The 24,053-nt window shown below is 37.2% G+C and overlaps 1 protein-coding gene across 1 annotated transcript in view; it reads left to right on the forward strand.

Annotated features, from left to right (window-relative positions):
- The window catches only part of smarcd1 (SWI/SNF related, matrix associated, actin dependent regulator of chromatin, subfamily d, member 1), a 79,108-nt gene that overhangs the window by 40,078 nt on the left and 14,977 nt on the right, over nt 1-24,053 (forward strand). Inside the window, 7 exon segments of the mRNA XM_051925113.1 lie at nt 1,097-1,219; nt 6,517-6,633; nt 6,813-6,914; nt 9,455-9,619; nt 9,987-10,084; nt 15,800-15,863; nt 15,865-15,936. Of these exon segments, the coding sequence (XP_051781073.1) occupies nt 1,097-1,219; nt 6,517-6,633; nt 6,813-6,914; nt 9,455-9,619; nt 9,987-10,084; nt 15,800-15,863; nt 15,865-15,936 (741 nt within the window).

Genomic DNA, 24,053 nt, shown 5'->3' on the forward strand with positions numbered 1-24,053 from the left:
TTGGCATGATGTCTAGCTTTTGAGGTGCTTTTGGTCTACTTCTCTGTGTCAGGCAGCTCCTATTTAAGTGATTTCTTGATTGAAACAGGTGTGGCAGTAATCAGGCCTGGGGGTGGCTACGGAAATTGAACTCGGGTGTGATACACCACAGTTAGGTTATTTTTTAACGAGGGGGCAATTACTTTTTCACACAGGGCCATGTAGGTTTGGATTTTTTTTCTCCCTAAATAATAAACACCATCATTTAAAAAACTGCATTTTGTGTTTACTTGTGTTATATTTGACTAATGGTTAAATGTGTTTGATGATCAGAAACATTTTGTGTGACAAACATGCAAAAGAATAAGAAATCAGGAAGGGGGCAAATAGTTTTTCACACCACTGTATGTTAAAGTAGTGTAAGTAAATTTGAAAAGTTCAGATTCCACGTGTGTTTTGCTGTTCACATTTTTCTGAAAACAACAAATTTGTATGACATATGAGTGAAAAAAAAAAAATCAGAATTGAGCTGCAGCAAGAATTGTAGCCTTAATTTTGTGCCTTGGTGCAGTTTGGTCTCTTAGATGCCAGAAGGCCTTTTATGTGCTTGATGTTTCCAGGGAATGAAGTATTAGATCTTTTTTGATGAAAACTATGTCAAGGGTGTTTCAGGCAGAGGACCAAACCGTTTTAAAAGACAAATGTGTATTTTACATGAAACACAAACAGTTTAAAGAAAACTTGGTTCAAGTCCATTTTCCTTTAACCCTGACTTTATTCATGTGAAAATCAGCATTCAAAGTGCCAAATTAATTTTACATTTTTTTTGCATCTTAGTTTTTTTATGTTTTAGTGTTAATTTTTGCTGGTTGGTGTCCATTATTCTTTACAGAGAGATTGAAATACTAGATGTAGGAAGTCTGTTACTGGCTAATGACCATTTTGCACAGCTGAAATTTGAAGTGGTAATTGAGGTGTAAAAGAGCATGTAATAGAATTGGTGATGCCTGCTGGTATTTGAGTCTAGGCAAATACCTTTTCCATTTTAAAGGAGGCACTTTAATGTTCAAATCTCAATTATTTCACTTTGCTTTTTTTTCTCCTCTCTGTTTTACAGCAAAAGAGAAAGCTCAGAATTTTCATCTCAAACACTTTTAACCCGGCCAAGCCTGATGCAGAGGACGGAGAGGGAACTGTAGCCTCTTGGGAGCTACGAGTTGAAGGGCGCCTCCTAGAGGATGTGAGTACTAGAGGGGAATTGTATGCTGCCTAGAACAGTTTGAAGGGATTGTGCTCTGGCCATAGGGCTTTGGGTGGTTGTACTCTGACTTCAGCTTAATAGATGGACACCCAAGTGACATTTAATGGGTTTTTGAGATGCTTTGTAAATGTGAAGTCCACAAGCGTGTGGTGAACAATTTAGGAAAAAAAGCAGCTTTCAGTCTTTCTGGGCAGCACATGCTGCTGGAGTATCTCCTCAAACCAGTGAAAAGAAGCAAGTTGGTCTTTTAACTAATAATAATGCAAGACTGAATGTACTTAATTGAAAAACATTTTTGTGTGGAGTATTCCATGTGTTTTGTAGTGAAGACCAAGAAAAATGTGTTTTTATACACAACAAAGATAACAGTTTAATATAAATAAACCAATGACAGCTAATGGATTTTAGGGACTTCTAAATTTCAACTTGACGTTATTTTAGACTAGCCGTCCCCACTACCTGCGCGGTAGTGAAACAGGACAAACTTTAAAAATCAATAAACAAACAGGTATCACTAGCTAAGCACAAGTACTCCTGACGTCATGCTTCCCCCTCCCCTCAGCCTGCTGCGTCTCTCTCGGATTAGTGCAAATAAATTGATCTTGCAAGCGAACTATGATTCTTAGCACGATAAGAGAAGTCGCAAAATCAACTGGAATGTTCAAAGAAATTATAGAAAAAAACCCAATTTAAGTCTGTTAAGTAGTTCTCTCATTCGCTAACTAAGTGGAGGTAAGGTACACGCCCTGAGGCTGACACGTGAGCAAGGAGGCCATTCCCAGCAGATAAGTCAGGGCTTGCTTTTACAGTATACTTTCTGGTATTTTATAATGTTGGTTTTATAAGTCGAATGCGGAAAACTCATGCTATTGGTCCAAGAGATTATGATATGCTAATGCCCACCTGAGAGAGTCACCACTGTCAACACTGCCTTTTTTTTCCTATGTATTGTGCCTACGTGACCACACAATTTTTTGTATCTCGCACCCTCATACACCTTTATCGTAAGAGCATCCCTTATCTACGATGAACCATTCGATCAGAAGAAAATATGAAACTGGTTTTAAATTAAAAGTCGTTGAAGTGGTAAAAGAAATTGGTACCTGTGCTGCTGCAGCAAAATTCGCTGCGTTGGAGAAACTGATGCGAGATTGGAGGAAGCAAGAAGATGTAAAAAAAAAAAAAAGTTAAGTGTCGTATTTTTGAACGGGTGTATAAGTCAGGTTCTGATTTTCTAATCAATTTTTCGGGTTTCAAGACCCGACTGATCCGCAAGTATATACGGTGTGTGTGTGCATATAATATACACATACAGATGAATTAAGTGGATCGGGCTGGCGAGTTTTGTTGGGCTGAATGGCCTGTTCTTGTCTTGATTGCTCTAATGTTGATATGAAAAACATCCATGGGGCTAAAAAAAAAATCTTGTGTCAAATAATCCACCTGTCAGTTACCTAGTCATTTTCTTACCATATGCAAAACACATGCCATTTTTTTGCAATAATATTGTTAAAATTGATACTTCTGAAAAAATCGGCACATATCGTAAACATATAGCCCAATGCACATGGAAGTCCACCTCTTCTCCTCGTTCATTTTTCAAGAGTTCGGTCTTTATAAAAACATTGCCATGTGAATTACGTTTCCTGATTATAATGTGCTCCGATTATTATGCAAGTACAGTGGAACCTTGGTTCACGACCATAATTCGTTCCAAAACTCTGGTCGTGAACCGAAGCAATTTCCCCCATAGGATTGTATGTAAATACAATTAATCCGTTCCAGACCATACAAACTATATGTAAATATATATATTTTTTTAAGTTTTTAAGCACAAATATAGTTAATCAAACCATAGAATGCACAGCGTAATATTAAACTATATGTAAAAACATTGAATAACACTGAGAAAACCTTGAACAACAGAGAAAACTAACACTGCAATAGTTTGCGCTATAGCGCTACCAACTGCTGGCTAAAAACACTTTTTTTTTAATGAGTTTTAAGCACAGGGAAAAAAATGAACATTTGAAAAAATCCGTAATTTAATAAACCACCAAGAAAAGTAACATTGCAACAGTGCACACTACGAACCGATCGCTGTAAACAGAAGTGAAAACAAAATCAAGCCCAGTGCATTCTTTAACTGCCTTCCTACCTTATGAGTCCGGCCCTCTCTCTCGCTAGTGCTGCCTGTGTGTGTGTGTGTGCGTGCGTGCGTGCGTGCGTGCGTGCGTTCGCGCGCGGCTCTCTCTCTGGCGCTGCCTGTGTGTGTGTGCGCGGCTCCTCCCCTGTGCCGTTATTCAGCATTGGACACCATTGGCTTGTATTATATCATAAACATTTTTACCCCCATTCTGCATGAAAACGTGACAAAATTTTCTCAGTCATCACTACAAAGCACATGGGGTAAACAACATATAGGTTTAGTATTCATTTAGTGCTGCTGGTTGTTATTTTTTTAAACCAAAACTATCATTTTTTGCTTTTCTCTAGTTAATGCAAATTATTCCCCTAATTCAAGGTAAGGTATCAGAGTGTGTCAGAAACAAGGCAACAGTTTACAGTGGGGGAAATAATTATTTGATGCCCTGAAGAATTTGTAAAATTGCTCACTTGCAAAGAAATGAACAGTCTTTAATTTTTATGGTTGTTTCATTTTAATGGAGAGAAACAGAATATTAACCAAAAATCCAAATAAAAACACGTTACATGAAAGTTATACATTGATTTACCTGTCCTTTGACAGCTCTTTGGTGTTGCCCATGGTGGTGGAGAGGTTGGAATGGAAGAAATGGATTCTGTGGACAGGTGTCCTTTATACACATCACGAATTGAGATCGGGAGTATCTGTGATTTATTGATTGATGTAGCACACAGCCAATCTATGGGAACCAGAATGCTGGCTGGGTTGTAGGGGATCAAATACTTGTTTCACTCAATGATATGCAATTAGCTACTCAATTACGTACTGATGTTGAAACAATTGTAATTTGTTTAGAAATCTTAGAAATACAGAGTATAAAATAAACCTGTTGTTGGCTTGCAAATTCTAAAATTCCTGACTTGATGTGAGGGGTGATCAAAATATTTTGAGTTTACCCTATTAAGAGAAACACCACTTAAACCACACACTTTATTTTTTAACATAGTTATTTTAATTATTTAAACACATGTAATGTTTACAAAGCTTTTCTTTGCCACTTAGTGTTTTATCTTGCTTCTGTAGCCGCTGTTTTATTGCTGACTTGAGGTTAGAAAACTGGTGCTAATTCTGTTAGGCGAAGTCTGGAGACTCGAGTGGTCATGGCGTCTGTTGAAATCCACAGTTTTGCAACTCTTGCAGAGTGAGTACGGGTATTGTTGAGAAGTAGAGGGTTGACAGCTTTCCTAAACAACTCCTGCAAATGGCCATTTTGAGGCATGTAATCTGTATGTCATATTTTTAGGACCAATATCCATTACCAATTTCACGTTGCTAGAATTGGGAGATTTCTGCATAACAAATAGTGTAGAAGCTACATGTTCTATACATTAAAGTATTAACTTTGGTATTTTTACAATTTAACTACAGAGCTCTTACTAGCTCATTTTTTTATTAATAAAATAAAATTCTGTAGGCTTATTATAAAGTGACCATAAATAGTAAAATAACTAAAATCCATCTTTGTTTTAACTAATAAAGCATGTACACAAAATTTATGTAAAATATGTGTCGTATATGAAAATGCTTGTCATGAATACAAGCCGGAATTGTAATTAAATGTTCATAAGTTGTTCATCAAGAGGATACAACATGCTGTACACGTTAAAATGTAAAATAGACAAATGTGGCTCTTAAGCTGGCAAGACTGTTACTAAGTAACGATGGAAGTGTTGTCTTTGTTACCTTTTTTTTCTCTGATAATTTTAACTGCTATACTAAACACAAGCATACTCTTACCATCTATACTCCTGAAAGGAGCATCAGTTTTAACAATGGACAAAGTGAAAAATTCTGAATTTGGTAAAGTAGCTTCTCTTTTTACAAGTATTTTCTGCTAAAGACGCACCTGTGTTTTCTTCCACTCCAAGTTCAGCTAGACAGCATATACATCTGTCGTCCGTTTTCATGCACAGGCTGGCTTGTTGGATTGCTTTTTCCTCAGTCTATCACTCCACTTTCCTTATAGCAAAAGTCAAAATTCCAGTCTTCTCCCTTTTTAAGTCTGCCTGGCTGCTTCCTGTTTACAACAAGTTCTTCCTCAGCACCGTAATACCTTGGGAAAAGGAGCACTTCAATAAAATTGATGTAAGACTTGGAGAACCAAATACCTAAAAAAAAAAAAAAAAAAACTTTTTTCAGATCAGGTAATTTACCGATTACAAATTGGATTGAAAATAGGCCAATTTAGTTTGGCTGTTGATCAATCAGAAGATCACCGATATGTCATGCTGGCACTTTCATGGACTTTAATGCTTCTTTAGTTTTGAAGAACTCCAGAGGTGAACAGTATCTTGTCCGATAAACATACAGTATTTCAACAGACCATGAATGTGGTATTGTTCAGTTTTGTGCACTTGTGTACATTTCAGATATCTGTGTTAGTAAAGGTTTTCTGTATCCTGGTTTAGTGATTCCTTAATTCCTTCTACGAGGGCAATCCCAAAAGTAAGGTCTCCTATTTTTTTAGAAATACAAACATCCGTTTATCTTCTATAATATTTACATCATTTTAAAGGTTTAAGAATTATTTATTTTTCTACATAATCGCCATTTCGGTCGATGCATTTTTGTAGACACTGTGGTAGTTTTAGAATGCCCATGTCATACCAGCTCACTGCCATGTCCTTCAGGAAGCGTTGAACCTCATCTTTCACCTCTTCGTCGGAGCAGAATCGCCTTCCAGACAAATGTTCTTTCAACTTAGGTAACAGGTGGTAGTCACTGGGTGCAAAGAGCATCCAGAGTGAATTCCTGATTCAATTGGCAATGAATTTCAACCGGTGTAACGCCCTTTGCATTAAAAAATTGAATAACTGCGCGAACTTCACACTTGGCGGTAGCGTTCAACGGGAGCTCCAGTTTCAAGGGCTGCCAAGCCAAGATTGAGCATCCCAGCGAAGCCGCGCATGCTTGTTTGGGAGTGGAGGAAGCACCAATCACAACAGTGTGGCCAACAGCCATACGATCAGTTTCTCTACGTCCCCACCGCTTTGGAGACCTTACTTTTGGGATTGCCCTCATACAACTAACATGATTCTAGAAATGCTAACTGAGTTTATCTTCATTACAGACGACTGTTTCTAAATATGATGCAACAAAGCAGAAGCGGAAGTTTTCTTCTTTCTTCAAGTCTCTTGTGATTGAGCTGGACAAGGATCTTTATGGGCCAGACAACCACCTGGTGGAGGCAAGTAGAGGAGGGCTGAGTGTTTTACATGGCCATCCTGCTTAAGGTCTAAGTAATTGCCTCTTTAGCTAAACAGAAGTGATGTGTTTCAGATAATGAACTTCACCAAACACAGTCCTATTGCATTGGAAATTTGACTTTGTCTTTTTTGTTTTTCTTAACCTTGCATGCCCCTGCAGTGGCACAGAACAGCCACAACACAGGAGACTGATGGGTTCCAGGTCAAAAGACCAGGTGATGTTAGTGTAAGGTGCACAGTACTGCTAATGCTGGATTACCAGGTAAATCAACAAACATTTATCTTTAGTTTTCAAGAGCAGTTTTTAAATATGAAAATTAGGATGAACACGATTTACAGCTCCAGAGAAACACTGAAGTGGTACTCTGATCGTGCACACATGCAGTTATGAACAGCAAAATGTGAACAAGTTACAGAAATCAGCATATTATAAGATATATCCTCTAAAAGGCAGTGTGGCCAATTCCTGTATCCATAATGTTTTCCAAATTTTCTTTAAGAGGTGGTGACAAAGCCCAGAGCCTTTCACGGCACCTGAGGAAGCAAAGTAGGAACCAGTCTATGGCAGGGCACACTCAAATGTTTAAACTTTGTGGGATTACAATTCTTTCATAAGTAAATTTATAGTTTGAATTGTGGGAGAAAAAAATTAAAAGAATGTGAAATCTCTACACATTCACCATACCTCAGTACTGATCTGGGGTCCAGGCACTCTTAAGGCAGCAGTACTACTCAATGGTGCCATCAATATATAAGCTGTGCAATAGGGCAGTCAAATTATAAAAAAATAAATAAATAAATAGAATCTGAATACTCCTATTAGACCTTTTAATCTACTTTTAAATATTGAGTTAAGTGCTACTTCACATGTTTATACTTTTGTATGCTTCATTATCATTATTTGCATTTTTATCTTACGGTGCATCTGCAAAGCATGACACACTTATGACTCGTGCAGTGGCACAGCCTTCACTTGAAAAACATATCCCTTCATTTTCTGTGCTTGGAAAGTGACGTATTGAAATACGGAACCCATATAAAATTGCTCATGATTACTTAAACACGTTTAATGCACTCATTACTTTAGTTTTCTTCATCGTCTTCCAGCCCTCCTCTCCACACTCTGCCTTTCTGGTCCTTGACTACAAAAGACATGAAGTCATTGCCCATCAATATTTTACAGTGTATAAGTTGAAGTACAGTACATACATGCATGTTTTACAAATGGAGTTACTGATAATACATCATAATATTTTAACTTTATTTGGCAAACACAGCAGCTTAAGAAGTTTGGGTACTAAGGAAAAATACAATGCAAAATTTAAAATGAAACGTAAGTTATAGTTAAAAAAAATAAAGATAAAGTAAAAGCTGCTTGTGAAAGATATCAAATTGGATTGCTGTGCATACTGTATAAAAGTTTGTAGAGCCGGGTTCCAGTCAAGTACTATGGTGGGGTGCCTGTGGTCAGAAAATAACATAGAGGATTCTTTTTCCCCTTTCAAAGTTCAGCAAGAAATACCACATGTAACCTTAATACGTTTCTTTACACCCTTGTGTGTCAAGCCAGCAGCTTTCAAAAGACATGCATTGGTTGAGGAAGCCAAGTATGGTTTCCTGACACTGAAAATGCTCTTTAAAATGGCAGTTTTGAAGCCATTATAATAATAAAAGAAAAATTAGAGAGATGCCCATTATTGTCCATTATGTTTAATGTGAAAGGAAACCAGCTTTTATGTACCACAGTAAATGCTCATTAATTTTAACATATAACCGTAAATCAGGGATCACATATTCAAGAGTGAAATAGAACTGAATCAAGAGCAGAAGGATACTCTCAGGGTGCTGGAGACTCGCCGTGCTCACCTGCTTGTAAAAGAGTGTTTTTATAAATGATGATGCAAACTAACAAACATTATAAAAAGGCTGCTCTTCAAAGTGATGTGCCAAACATATGGAAAAGAAGTATTGAAGCATACCATGTGTGGAGTAACACAGTGCCAGTATTAGTGTGAGATAAAACAAAGGGTCATTCTTTGACTATTGAATGTTGTTTTCAATCAGATTTGTATTATGTTCAATCTTGACAGCTGGGCTGTACAGGCTGTAGCTTCTACACATAAAACAGCCAAAGTTGACAATTTTGGCTTCAGTTCTAGTTTAAGTGAACCTTGTATCTACTTTTTTGTTTTAAATGTTCTTTTACCATATAATTTGACTTTCTTTCCCTCTTTTAGTTCTGGCTATTCAAAGCTTTTTAATTCTTTTGTTCTCTAATCTGTAAGGGATATAGATTGTTTTTGTTGTTCATTGGGATTATATTTAAAATTGCACAATTTTTAGGGAGCTAGTTATAATCACAGATTCTACATTTCCACAGGTTATTGTGCATAAGAGAAATCCATTGAAAAGGTCAGGTTATTTATAGAACAAAAAATTGCCTTACTGATTTCTTGCAAGTGACTCTTGACCAAGAATATGAAATCCACCCCCACTCTCCTGAATACAAGTCTTTTTTATGTCAGCTCTCTGGTTTAACAGTCGGTTACTGATGCTTTTATCTGACCAATAAGGAGTACAAATATATATAAAATCACTCTTCTGCATATACTTGCAAAAAAGTGTCTGTTACTATCTTGCTTTATGGTGCCAATGTAATTTGCTTTGAAGAAGAAGAGCAGGGGTATTTGGGTTGAATATCTTGTTCTTGAGATTTTTCTGCAATATATCAGTAGAGTATACTTTTGAATGTCATCTCTTCACATTGTAATCTTGTTCTGTTGCACCTCTGCATTTCCACAGCCTCCCAGTTTAAGTTGGACCCCGCGTCTTGCTCGAAGTGCTTGGCATCCACACACGCAAACGAGACCTGTCATCATTCAGGCTTTGTGGCAATATGTTAAGACTCATAAGCTGCAGGATCCCCACGAGCGGGAGTTCATCAACTGTGACAAATACCTCCATCAAGTAAGAGCAGCATTAAAGCGCAGCATTTACTTCCATTCTTTTATTTTTTATTATGGGCTGAAATTTTTACAGTTTCAGTTAAGGTCTCAGTAAGGCTCATCATGTTACACAGGTTGGCTGACTACTCTATTAACAAAATATGTTCCGTTATCTGATTATATCTGTATCCGTTAGGTGCTTTTTAGATGGTATTCACTGTAAGTGATACATTCATATCATTTTCTAGCCCACTTATTGAGTTTAGTGTGATTATGCCCATTAAGCTGTAAACTCACATGAGCGCTCGCTCAGGTATGAAAGATGGTTTGTCAAAATAAGTATGTGAAAATAATGTTGTTAAATATCTTAGCTTTTAATTCTTTTTCAGATTTTTGAGACTCAGCGAATGAAGTTTTCTGAAATTCCACAACGACTCCATGCCCTGTTGATGCCACCAGAGCCCATCATCATAAACCATGTGATCAGGTGATTTTGCATTTTGCTATGTAATTATTTTCCCGATTATTGGAAAGTGAACTTATTTTAAAAAGTTGATCATTGTTTCAAGGTCAAATGTTTTTTCCTCATTTCCACTTCCTTCATCGGTGTTTATTTCAAGTTCAACCTCATTGCACTTTTATCAACATATGGTCTTACAGCTCATTGGAAAATTCACATGTACAGTGGGTTCAGAAAATATTTGCCATTTGTGCCCCATCCAGTCTACAGTGAATAACTTGAAGACCAAAGTGAAAAGTGCTTTCTGACTGGTTTTGCAAGATTTATTTAAAACATATCAAATGCCAAAATTTCTCAATTATGTATGTTTCAGACCTTTTGCCTCAGCAATCCAAATTGTGGTTGGTTTGCATCCTGTTTTGCTTTAATTATCATTAAACCTCTAGAGGGCACTATTTGAAATATTTGGAAATTCTAAATTTCGACCCTAGAGTGTTATAAAGTCGTGTAATAACTTTCAATACTATTTGGTAATTCTAAATTGACCCTGCATGAGCATGCCTATCCTCTGTAAAAACAGCAACATTTATTTATATAGCACATTTTCATTAAAATGGTGTAGCTCAAAGTGCTCTTTACAAGATGACTTGTGACTGTTTTTCATTTTTATGTTGCTTTATCAAGGTCAATAAAGTTACCTATATATGATTCTCACCAGCTAGGGTAAAACATTTTCCAAAAAGTGTATATATAAAAATATAAGAAAAAGCACATACATTTAATGTAACATTTATTTAGGAACATTTTTTTCTTAGGAACATTTTTTCTTGTTTTCTTTCAAATTTCCATACGTGTCAAAGTCCAGTCCAGTCACTTACGCAACTGCTTTATGGTACTTGATGAAGCAGTTGTGCACAGCATTGAGGTGAGAGGTGACAGCCTTCTGACTGCTGGCACCCCTGAACACCTCGATCTTGAATTTTTTAGTGACAGGCTATCCACAGCAAGAGCCTTGCAAGTCCCACCTGTAGATGACCCTGGCATTAGTGTGGCTAACATCAGTTGCATATGTAAACATCTGCATGTAGCATCTCTTGGATTTCATGTGAGTACAATAGTGATGGACAGCATGTTGCTCTTGTCAGTGCCCCCCATGTTTAGCATTATAGCTTTTAATGACCTGCAGCAGGTAGCTCACTCGTTCCTTCTTCTTAGTTTCGGTACAAAACCAGTAGACTGAGGACATGGTCTCCACCCCCATGTCTGTTGACAATAGAGTGATGATTTTGTTGTCCTTCCACCTGAGGGCCCATCATCACTGTTGACATAGTCACACTTACCACAAGGGATAGCCTTCATCTCCATCTCCTTGATGGACTTGAGTGGAGGCTTGCCAATTCAGTTGTCCCTGGCTGTCCCCATGTACCTGTAGTTCTTGTCCTTGAAGTACCACATCATCTCTAGGCTGGTAAAGAAGTCGTCTGCAAAGATAGCTGTTGTGGTGGAGGAGGACATAGTGCTGGCCACGAGAAAGACTGTCTAGCTTGTGGCACCCATTTTTTTTTTTTCAGGCATCAGGGGGACACACTGGCGCCTCCAGTGTAGTCTTTCGCTCCCTGGTAAAGCATGTCATGAATGAAGCCATTCTCAGAAGCCCCTGGAAGACAACTGAAGCCCTATTTGTCCAACTTATTTTTGATGTACTCCTCCACTTGCCAACTGCCCTGCCTTTGTAGGCAACCATGACCTCATCCATAGACTGCTTGTTGCTCACTCCTGAAGATAGTAATCAGGGAGGGCTGGACAGTGGCCGGACCTTGAAGAATCGGTGTTTGGTGGTATACAAACCTGTGGCAAATTTCCAATGCACTATTGAGTTACTATTGTCCTACATTATAATGCGTTATTTGTAAAACCAATACACTACGTATGACTTACTAGACACATCGGATATATGTCTAAAAATAGACTTGCTGTCACTTGTACTAGTCTTGGATAAGCGGAGCATATGATAAAATATAATTAATTTTTCATGCCAAAAATTTCACTAATTTCTAGATATCATACGTAAACAACAGCCATCTCAAAATTTTAGCACAACTATTCATATATTGTACGAGTTTTGTCATCTTACCATTGTTCGTTTTCAATGTTCTGACTGTAGTTGTGGGTGTTGGTAGGGGCACACAACTATACTTAATGAATTCCGGAAAAAATTCTGAAGTTTGAAATGCTCTGGGCCACTGAGGTTCGCTGTCTGGCTGGGAGATATCTATGTGGTTCTACAACCTCATGGAGAGGCTTGGGGGAGGCCGTTGTGGATGTCCATTAAAGTTACCCATACCGTTATTTGCTCAATAAAGAACTTACTGGAGTCCACCTGTGGCAAATTGAATTGAATGGACATTGTTTAAAAAGACACTTATCTACCTGGGTTTATAAGTTCCACAATTCACATTAACTGTGAGTGCAAAACACCAGGCCAAGAAGTCCTAGGAACTCAATCAAATTGTGGTGAGGTACATATTAGGGTATAGGGGAGCAAACCATTTCTAAAGCTTTGAGTGTTCTCAGAAACCATTGTGAAATAGGTAATGTTTGAAACCACCAGTGCTCTTTCTAGAGTTGACCATCAGATCAAACTAAGTAACAGGGTAAAAAGGGCTTTGGTCAGGGAGATGACAGTGATGCCTAGGGTCATTCTAACAGAGCTTCAGAAGTCCTCTGGTGATGTGAGAGAATGGAAGGATGATCATCTGGGCATGCACTCCATCAATCAGGTGTTTATGTTGAAGTGGCTAGACCAAAGCCATTCTTGGGAAGAAGGCATATGACGATCTGAAGGACTTGAAAACATAAGAAAAAGGAATATCAGGTCTGATGAGACAAAAATTGAACACTGGTAGAACTCCAAGCAGCATATCAGGTAAAGACCGAGGGCATTGTTCATTCCCCCGACTAATACAGCCGTGCAGTGAAACATAAAATGGGGTACAGGGAGAGGGGGGACCTGGTCAGAATTGAGGAAGGATGAATGCAGCCGCCACAGACTGGAGCAACCATTCACCCTTCAGCATAGCAATGACCAAAAGCATACGGCCAAGACAACACTGCAAGGGGCTCTGTGACAAATCTCTTGTGTGGTCTTTGAGTGACCCCGTGAAAGGACATACTTAAACCCTATAGAACATGCGTGGAAGAGGCTGACGATGGACAGGCAATTCTCATTTAATCTGATGGTCCTGGAGGGGATCTGCTAGGATAAACGAGCTCAAATCCAGGTAATGCAAAGCCTGTTTGAGACTTACCAAAGAAAACTCGAAACTGGAATTGCTGCCAAAGGGGCTTCTGCAAGGTACTGAATTGAGGTCTGATTACATCTATAAATGAGAGATTTCACTTTTTTGATTTTTTTTTTCTTTATAAATTTGATGTTTTTGTTATTGTGGGTTATTGATTGCAGGTTGATGGACAAAAGTGGCACATTATTCCATGTTAAATGTACAATACAGTAGGTGAAAGTCTAAACTACTTTCTGAATCCACTGTATATTAAAAAAATTGAAAAATATAACCCCTTCCAAAATTTTGAAGGCATATGCCAATTATAAATTAATAAAATGTAAATACAATAATCCCTGCTTTAGTTTTTTGTGAAGCTGTCATAATTTATGGTCATATTTCAAAGAACACACATTCACAAGCAGAGTTCTGTAGGCCAACCTGTTTGTGACCTGATCATTGTGAATAATGCATTGACCTGCTCAGATCCTCCCTGGGCATTACGCAGTACACAGTGTTTCATGGTAATGTTTGGTATTATGGTCAAATTATATGATTTGATTTTTGTGCCTGTCATGTTTCATTTCATTGGCTCCCAATCACTGACATCTCATCCAGTAGGCTAGGGGGAATAACAAAATTAGAGCAGCGATAGCACCGTGAGTCACAGCTGCATACTGAGAAGAAAGCGAATATTAAAACAGCCATTCATAATTATTACCACCATAATCATTTAATGGTTTTGATGTTATTTATACACCTGTTTTTGGGAAAGGTGCTTTCGAAGCTGGATTTTGTTTAGATAAAATCTGAGTATAACATTAAAAAAGGCAGAAAGAGGCATTCAAATGACTGTTCATTCTGGTTTGCATCACTGCAGCCTTTTCATGCACTTCAAAAGTAATAAGGCAGTGACAGGGGTAGGGGGGGGGGGGGGGGGGGGGGGGGGGGGGGGGGGGGGGGGGGGGGGGGGGGGGGGGGGGGGGGGGGGGGGGGGGGGGGGGGGTGTGAATGTTACTTTTTTGTCTGTTAATAATGAATGTTCTGTCATCCCCTATGGAGATTACAAAACCAACCAAATAAAGCAACTCTGGCATTACTACCTACGTAAAATTAACTTGATTATCATTGTATTGTGATCTTTCCCATTTGGGGGATGCAGCTGGAAGGTTAGATTTATGCATCTCTGTAACTCTCCCAAAGGTGTCCAGGGGAAATTGTTGGAACAATTTAAAGGGGGTGGTTTAAGTTGTTCAAATTTTATTTTAAATTAAAAAAGTTGGGTTTTGTCACATTTGTGAAGAATGAGTATCCAATCAGCCATATCACAGAGCATCTGAAGCTAGCTCCACAAAAATGACAGTAACTGTGTCTACCAGAGCTTTAATAAAACAGCAATTCTCAGAAACCCAGTTTCAAAAAGGTCATGTTTATCCATACTCCAGTAAAAGAAACCAGGATATTTGAAACTGGGTTGACACACACACATTTTTGTACGAGTAACCCAATTAATTGGCCATGTAAACCCTTAAATGGGTTGCACTTAAGGATTCTGTAGTCTGCGCATGTCTGTTGCACTTGGTTAGCCTGTGCATGTATTAGCTTCACACACAAACATCCAGAAGCCGCTGGTAAAAAATGGTGGAAGTGTCCACAAAGAGAAGTTTCCTTAAAACACATTATTCATTCTCCTGGTTGAAACAATCTGTCTGAAATCTCTAAATGTATTTTGATAACCACTTTACCACTTGTTTGCATGGTTTAATCTTGCAGTAGCCAAGCAGAAAAGTGTGTGCTGCATGCAATCCAGTAACAGAAACATCTAAAGTGTCAGTTTAGTTTCAGTCCAGCTATTGCTATAGATGAGTTAGAGCAGTGTGATCTGGTGGCACAGTGGCTAGTGTTCATACTACATATCTTTTGGCAGTTCAGGTTGTGGATGGATACAGCACATGAAGAACTAAACCTATTCATAAAGGCACAAGAACAAATCACCCATGTTTGGGCTGTGTTTCTGGTCGAGTTTCAACAAGGCGCATATATGAGCTAAGGGTTTATTAACAAATGCTGGCCAGTGAAGCAGCAGTCTTTCATACAAAAGAAGAAAATGTAAAGCAAAAGTTACAACTTTTTGCAACACATTATATACATATAATATGAAATTAGTGCTGTCAGCTCTTAAGGTTAATATAGCCTGTTCTAGCAACTCAGTTTGTAAGCAAATCCAGGAGTCTTAATGCTGATAGGGAGAGCATCAAGTTGGAAATTAAATGACAGTCCTACTTAGAAAGTTACCAATAATAGGAGCAACAAGGCTACTTGAGTGAAAATTATCTAAAGGGACTTTAGAATATTGAGGAGGCTGATATCACATATTAGGTACCTAAAAGGTTAAATTACATCTTTGTAAATGTATAGCTGTTTTGTGTCTCTTACACTCTGCTTGTGGTCGTTATTTTAGTGTCGACCCCAATGATCAGAAGAAAACTGCCTGTTATGACATTGATGTGGAAGTGGATGACACACTTAAAAACACAGATGAACTCCTTTTTGCTGTCCACTGCAAGTCAACAGGAGATTGCTGCTCTGGACAACAAGGTTTGTTATGTAAATGCGAATTGCACTTTGTGCCCAAATATGGATTAATTTCTACATTTCTTCAATGTAATAGGTAAACTAGCATTGATTTATTTATGTATGAGGTAGGTAGTGGTATAATTGAAAAAGCATTAGACATTTAACCTAAAGGTTGTTGGTTCAGTCTCCTAAATCAGAGTGTGAATCTCAGCAATTCAAGTAACCTGCACACTTTTATTCTAATTGTAAACATTGTACTTTGACATGGTCCTCAATTTCTTGAAAAGGACTGTGTAAAATAAGGCTGTTTTGCTAATAATGGATATTTCTAGCACTTAAGTCACTTTATATGGAGGACAGCTATGGACCTGTTGTTGAGTTTGTTCAGTTGTGTGATCGTTCTTTTTTTTACAGCTGTATATCTCCCATCACAAAGAATGGCTGTAAGTCTTAGATGGTCACTTCCTTGCACTATATCAACATTAATTAAAGGGGAGACAGTGGACATGGTGGAGCACTGTAAAAATCCAGGAACAATCATTGATGACAGGCCAAACTTTATTCATAACAGAGTGAATTTGTAAGAAGGGCAGGCATGGCTTTTCTTTCTTAGGAAACTCAATAGTTTTAAAGTGAATCAAACCACAATGACACTTTTTTAAGTCTTGTATTGATTGTTACATTTGCTTTTATTTGTTTGTTTGGCAACCTCAACAACAAAAATATAAGCTATCTTAACAACATTGTAAAAACTTAACAGTAAAGTTATTGGTTAGCAGCAAACCCCTGTCACTGAGCTGCATTACAAACAGGTTAGAATTAAAGGCCAACTCAGTTCTGTCAGTCAGTAGCCATCATCTGTTTTATAAGTTTCAGCTGAAGATTTAAGTTTCAGAGCAATAGATTTAAGAACTCTTATTCCCCAAGCATTTTGAATTCTGTGATTTGTGGGGATGCTACTAATTGTAACATTCTGAATTATTTTGTGTACATATTACAGGTAATTCTTCTGTGTACTAATCCTGAGGGTGTATACAGTATTTATGATAATACTGGTTTTCAGTTGTTGTTGTTTTGGCTTATTTTCTTACATTTTTGTAACAATGTCCTGTTTTTGTACTTTCCTTGTGGAACAAATATCTCCCTGGGATAATATAGTCTACGTAACCTATACACAAAAACTAAAATTAAAGTGTATTAAAGATTATAGAACAGTTCATTATTATGAAAGAGGAACAAATAATTGAAAATTATATAAATCAAAAATGAGTGCAGACTATAAACTGAAGTGAATAGGAACGTCATCAGAGTAAATTTACTCTTCTCCTGCTTCGAGTGTTTCCACCCAATTACTTCATTTTTATGATGACCATACCAGATACAGAGTGATTATCATCTTTTCCCTATTTTTTTTTTTTTTTTTTTTTTAAGTCTTCCTGCATCAGAACTCATCATGAAGACTAAATAAATAAATGTATTTGTTCATTTTCTCTATTATATAGTCATACTGCTGTTTTATTACACAATTGAGTCAGAGGATAGAACTGCAAATTGCTGAAACAATCATTTTTTATTATTAAGGCAAGGGTAGCCATATTACAAACATACTTAAGTTTTAACACTAGATAAAGGATAATTCTGGCTTTTTGTAAAGTTAAGATTTCATAATCAAGGGTGCTGTCATTTGCCCCAGAAAAATGTTGTAAAGTGAAGCTGTATTGAGCAAGTTAAAATTATGTAGAGGCCTAAAATAGCAGATAAATATGAAGCAATCGAACAAATATTAAGCAAAAGCCTTATATATGTATGTAAAATTTAAAGCAACAAAGATCATGATTTCATAAAATGTCGTCTTCGGAAGTGCACCTATGCCAACAAATCTGTTTGTTTGCCAACAAAAAACAAAAATCTGTTTTATAGAGTATTATTGGTACTTTTCAGTTCTGAACGAAAGGTTGTTGTAAATTAAGAACAGAGCAGCTAGTAGAGCTTTCATTTAAACAGTGGAAGTGATTTCTGGTAGAGCAGGGATATCAAGCTCAATTTAAATGAGGGCCAACACTTTATATATCCAAAGCAGACCAGATTTTCTCAACAAACTACTGCTATATACATTTTCTTTAGAGACAAGACACACAGGTAACCTCTCTATTCACCACAGTCATTATACTCTGTCTCGAGTCTCTTCATGAAGCTGCCTTCCCTCTTTGTCAGCTTTTCATTTGTTAGAATTTACAGCAGGTTAGGAAAGCTACCAACAGCCACAGGTCCAAAATCAACACTGGGTAAAACAGGTCAGCGCATAAAGTCAGGTTGAGAGGCAGCAGGCAAGGAGACGTGAGAATTTGTAGCCGGAATATAGTAGATCAGTTTTCACGTGCATTAATGTACATCATAGGTGGGATAGCACTTAACCACGCTAAATACATGGTGGTTATGGATCTCATAGACCAGATTCAGAGATGGTCAGAAATTGATAGCGATCACGTTTAACACAAGTGAAAATGCAAGTAGCTTCAGTGTGTTGTGCTGCACAGATAAACATGAGCAGACACTCGAGACATATTTCAATACCATGTATAAATGTATTCTGGCTAAATTACTAACTGGTATAATGTATATACTAAATACATGTTAACGTGATTCTTTGTGATATCTAATGGTCCTCAGGGGCAGCATGCAACATATTTTGAATATTGAAGAAATCGGTCACTTTAGATTTAAGGCCCGGATCTGGCTTGCGGTCCTTAATTTTGATACCACCGTCATAGGGGAATTGGAGATAATCCGAAATTAAAGATCTGTCTGGAGCTGTTATGCACAAAATAGCTGTATTGCAAATGGCATGTAATTGTACATACTCAGGGTTTTTAAGCAAAATCGAGTGCTTATACTTTCTATTGAACTCTCCTCAATAATCCAAATACTTTGAAGCTATGGTTAGTGGACGTCAGTACTCCAGTTAAGTTATGTGAGTGGGACAGTGCGTTTCTGTATTTGCACCTTGAAATCGGTAAAGTGTCTCATCTCTCAGGTCACACTTCAATAGGTAGGTGATTAATTTGCATCTAAGGAAGTTAAATAATCAAAGTGACTTTAATGAAACTAGTCTGTTTTTATTATTCTGTATTTGCTTGCTGGTTCTAGTTTTATTTTTTGGGAAAAGGTTTTCAGAGCTACATTCCTGTTTGCTGGAAGCTGGTCTCTGACGACAACACAATGCGATTGTATCAAGTCAAATCTCAGCCTCACCAGCAGCACTTGCATAAGCATTTATTTTAGTTGGCCAAGTGCAAGAGCTGTGTGAGAAAATAATTTTAGGGTAACGTAACATTCATCTTTAACAGGTTTCTGACATTAACCGTTTATACTGTTTAAGTATATCAAGAAACCAAGTAAAGGCCAAGCGAACAACAAAAGACAAGGATGTACCAGAGCAAGGTTGATGTAATACACCAAATGTCCTAAAAGATGACTAAAATCATCAGATGTCCTGTAAACAACAAGACTGGAACAGTTGTCACATATGCAGAAATTTCAATAGTGATTGCTAAACCTAAAGGTTTTTAAGAACAGTAAGAATATGGTAAAATAGATATATTTACTAAGTTATCGGCATGTGTAAGCCAGCAAACCAATGCGAGTAAATGTCAAGGGATTTGTATACATTAATCAGCACTACTATGTAAATTCAGACCTCTGACCTTATTTCTTTGATTATTTTATAATAGACTGGTGTGATGAGTGCTCCTTTTTTAAACATTTACTAAAGAGATAAAAGTTTTCTCTTGCATGGTTTCTGACTCGAAGAGGCTTTATCAAACTTGTCCCAGTAATGGATACGTTTTTCTGTTTAGTTGATAATTTAATTTCTTCCACAGCTGCTCTCAAAGTAATTTTAATGTTTAGTTTTCAGGAAGTTATCTACTAGTAATCATGCTTTATAAGTAAAGGTAATGTAGCAGGTAAAGAAGAAGAGAAGTTAGGTAAAAGCCCAGGCATCTTGTGGTAATAAAATCTTGTAAAAGTAGAACATATTGTTGGAGGAACATTTAAGGTATGCTCTTAATTAATGTGCCCAATCTGAAGATCTAGATCAGTGTTTCCCAAACTCGGTCCTGGGGACCCCCTGTGGATGCAGGTTTTTGTTCCAACCAGATTCTGTTTTTAATTGTACTCCTGGGCTAATTAAGTGAACTAATATTTCCCAAGTTCTGTGTTTAGGGAACAATAACAATATAGAAATTTAGAAAACTAAGTTTGCTAAAAAAAAATATATATATTAAAACATACTAAGCAGTTATATAGGGATAATGTATTTTTTTTTCTTTTTAACAGTATTTTCATCTTGATTTACATTCTACTTTTCTAGGTCTTCTAATTGTTTAATTAATCCATTATTTACTAATTAGTGGGTCTGACTCTAAAGTAGTTGCAGACATTGATTTTTCAGTGTTGTTTGCCTGGGTGTCTGATCTGATCGTTTTAAATTTTCATTATTAAGATACAATGAAGAGGAAAACTGCACAGAGAAAAGGCAAAATATAATGAAATCAACAAAAGAGAGTTAAGCATTTAAATCTATAGCAAAAGCAGAAATATTTCTAAATGTCTTATAAATGTAAAAACCATGCTGCTGTGCTTTTCCGAATGTCGAATAAAAGAAAAAAAAAAACAGCTAATTAAATGAGATCAGTGCTATCAGGTGTTGTCACTGATTAGGAATCTGGTTGGAACAAAAACCTGCAGCCACAGGAGGTCCCCAGAACCGAGTTTGGGAAACACTGATTCTAGATCAATGTATGGAAACCTTTATTTTGACATGGACCTGTTTAATTTGGATCGCAAGTCATCTGCCCCCTGGCAAAATTGAGCAGTGGTGCACATTTCTATCCAGGTCATACTTACAGTACGATCACCTGCGATGGGAGTTTTCAGACTCCCCAATTATATTTCACCTTCCTACTTAATTGCATTCACCTGAATTTCTGGTTGGATTTTTAGGAGGAATGTGAGATGGCAGTTTTGTTGCACAAAAAGCAATTAATTGGACTGTTTAATTTTTATAGTGACAATAAGGAGCAAATTAAATGCTTCAAAAGTGTATTGCATCACTCCATATACCATTTGATCAGAAAAATGCCATATCTGGCTTTTTTATGATTTTATTTTACAGTATTGACTAAGGTGAAAGTCAGCAATGCATCACATCTCAAGAGTTCAGATAGAGCTGTTTTCTTCGAATTGTCCAAATTTGGCAAAGAACATTGACGTGAAATTTCTGACTGGAAAACACTTGTTTCCCCACCTGAAATGCAAGACTGTGACTATGGTGTGTACATGTGGTGATAGTATACCTATAAACCTATAATAGTGCCCCTATGGAGCACACAAGGCACTTTTTCTTGTATAAAATTATTAAATATGGCCTCACTTAGCAGAGTTATTGCCTGAGACAACTGATGAAAGTTCCCTTAACTAAATTTATCAATAAACTTGGTTTTAAGTCGCTTTGGATAAAATCCATTTTCCAACTGGTGAAGTTTGAATTTGTGGTTTTGTTTGCTTTCTGACTCGTTAATCCCATCACCACACAGCCTTACTGTAGGATCAGAGTCGCCCAGTGGCTATGGTGTTCCGGTACCCAACAGTGACCCCAGAGAAGTCACTTTGCCAGTCAGTCTAATTTTACTTAAAGAAGACTTTGCAAGCCTATCTGTAGCACTTTGGAGTAGAATTCACCTTGAAAGGAGCTCCAAAGTTTGCCTATTAATTTATATTGCTATTTCAAGTGTTAACTCTTTGAATCCGTCTGTATATAAAAGATGAGGCCTCAGACGCTTTTGAAACAGCACTACTTGCGATCATGAAAATGCATAAATTGGCCGAATGATTTCTTTTTTCTTTTTATGTAATCTTGATGCATTACACCTACACTCACATTTTTGAGCAGAATACCCAGCTTTTCATTTTCCTTATTTGAACTATTCTCAGGTATGATTTTCTCCAACTCTGAACCATGGAGGTCTGCTGTGGCTTCAGGTTTTTGTGCTATTTTCTTAATTGGTGACCAGTTTTTGCTGCTAATTAACTTTTACCGTAATTTTAATTGACTTGTTATTTAAGACTCGGGCCCTTTCATTATTTCTCTTTTCCTTAATTTGCAGCCAAAGCAGTAAGGAGATGTAAAACAAGCCAACACATGACATCATAAAACATCTAAATATAAAGAAAGGGTGATGGTCTCTGTAATACTGATCTACTTGGGTCCAGAAAACATCTTGATGGTGTTCTTAGAAAAATGTCTGCTATGGCAGAATGAGAGCAACAATCTGTGGAATTAAAAACAGGTTTAGCTAACACAAATTGGCTTCTAATTAAGAAAGCTGTTTGAAGTCAAGTTGGTCATCTGTTGGCTCACTTCACATCTTATTTCTGTTTGGATGTTTAAAAAAAAAAAAAAAAAAAAGAAGCAAATCAGAAGACTGAATTTATAAATAATAATAATTTGCATTTATATAACACTTTTCTCACTATTCAAAGTGCTCAGCAATTGCAGGTTAAGGGCCTTGCTCAAGGGCTCAACAGAGCAGAGTCCCTACTGGCATTTACTGGATTCAAACCGGCAACCTTCCGATTGTTGGTGTACATCATGAAGGAAAAATAAGATAATTAGAAGTAAAAACTGGTCACTAATTAGAAAGGGGTTAGAATGAAAATCTTCAACCACAATAACACTGCAGAACCCGATTTGGAGACCCCTGCTCTTGTATATCCAATTATCTTTTGCATTATGATAGCTATACAAATTGTGATGCAAAGCAGTGAAAACAAGGATGTTGGAAATGAAACTCGAGCCAAACAAGTGAATAAATTTAGCAGCCTCAGATTGTCTGTTTTTTGTATATGTGTGTTTTAGTTCTCTGCTACTTGAACTGTAAAATAAGCATACCACTCGTGTCACTTTTTTTGCTACTGCCATTTACTTTGTAAGGAGAACAAAAGTTTGTATTTAATGAGGGCGATGGACTGGATCTGCTGCTGTAAGAGTGATAGATGTGTACTGTCGTCAGAAGTAATTACTCTGCTGTATTTGTTTTTACAGTTTGGTTAGGTTTGGGCTGCAGCCTTTATTGTAATTTGTTTTTTAAAAAATTGATGAAAAAATATTTAAAAATAGGTGGGTGGTACAGTGAATAGAGAAGGTGCCTCATTAATCTGATTTGAATCCCACATACCGATGTTGCCTGTTAGGAGGTTTAAAAGTTAAATTTATTCACTTATCAGATGCTTTTATATAAAGTGACTTTCAAAAGAGGTCAGCATTATTGTTTCAAACAGTCCCCAGTCTGATGTTTACTCAAGAGTTACAAGATAAGGTTACACAATTGATTATCATGAGTAAAGAGCTTTAGACCAAACAAAACAATTCAAGACTGGTTAAAAGTATACTCCACCCAAAAATATTTTTGTTACTTGGGTGCACATGTTTTGTAGTGATGACCAAGTTAAATTTTTAATCTTATGTTTTCATGAATAATAGAATTACACTCGGTCATTTTCAAACCTGCTTAATCCTGAATCGGGTTGCGGCGGTCTGCTGGAGCCTATATCAGCTATTCTAGGGCGCAAGTCAGAAATAAACCCAGGACACACACCCAAACCACACACTAGGGCCAATTTAAGATGCCAATTCACCTAACCTGCATGTCTTTGGATTGTGGGCAGAAACCTATGCAGACAATGGAAGAACATGCAAACTCCACACAGGGAGACCCAAGCCGTGAACCCTGGTCGTCTTACTATGAAGCAGCAGAACTACCTCTGTGCCACAGTCTGCCCTAACAAAATAACAGTTTGATATGATACAAGCCAATGGTGACCATGGCTGGGATAGGCTTCAGCTATCCTGGATAAAACAGGTTAGGAAAATGGATGAAAAGTCTTCTGTGTTTATATATCATTTTAGTGATTCCAGCTTACACCAGCAGATGGCAGCATTTTTTTTCCTCATTTATCTCCCATACATACACCTGCTTAAAATTCCAGTGAGAGGCATTTGGCATACACTGCTAAACAAACTTGAAAACATTTGTGGACCAAGCTTTTGAATTGAAGGCATGACCAGGTAATGAAGG

Source organism: Erpetoichthys calabaricus, chromosome 3 (assembly GCF_900747795.2).
Source record: "Erpetoichthys calabaricus chromosome 3, fErpCal1.3, whole genome shotgun sequence".
Classification (NCBI taxonomy): Eukaryota; Metazoa; Chordata; class Cladistia; order Polypteriformes; family Polypteridae; genus Erpetoichthys; species Erpetoichthys calabaricus.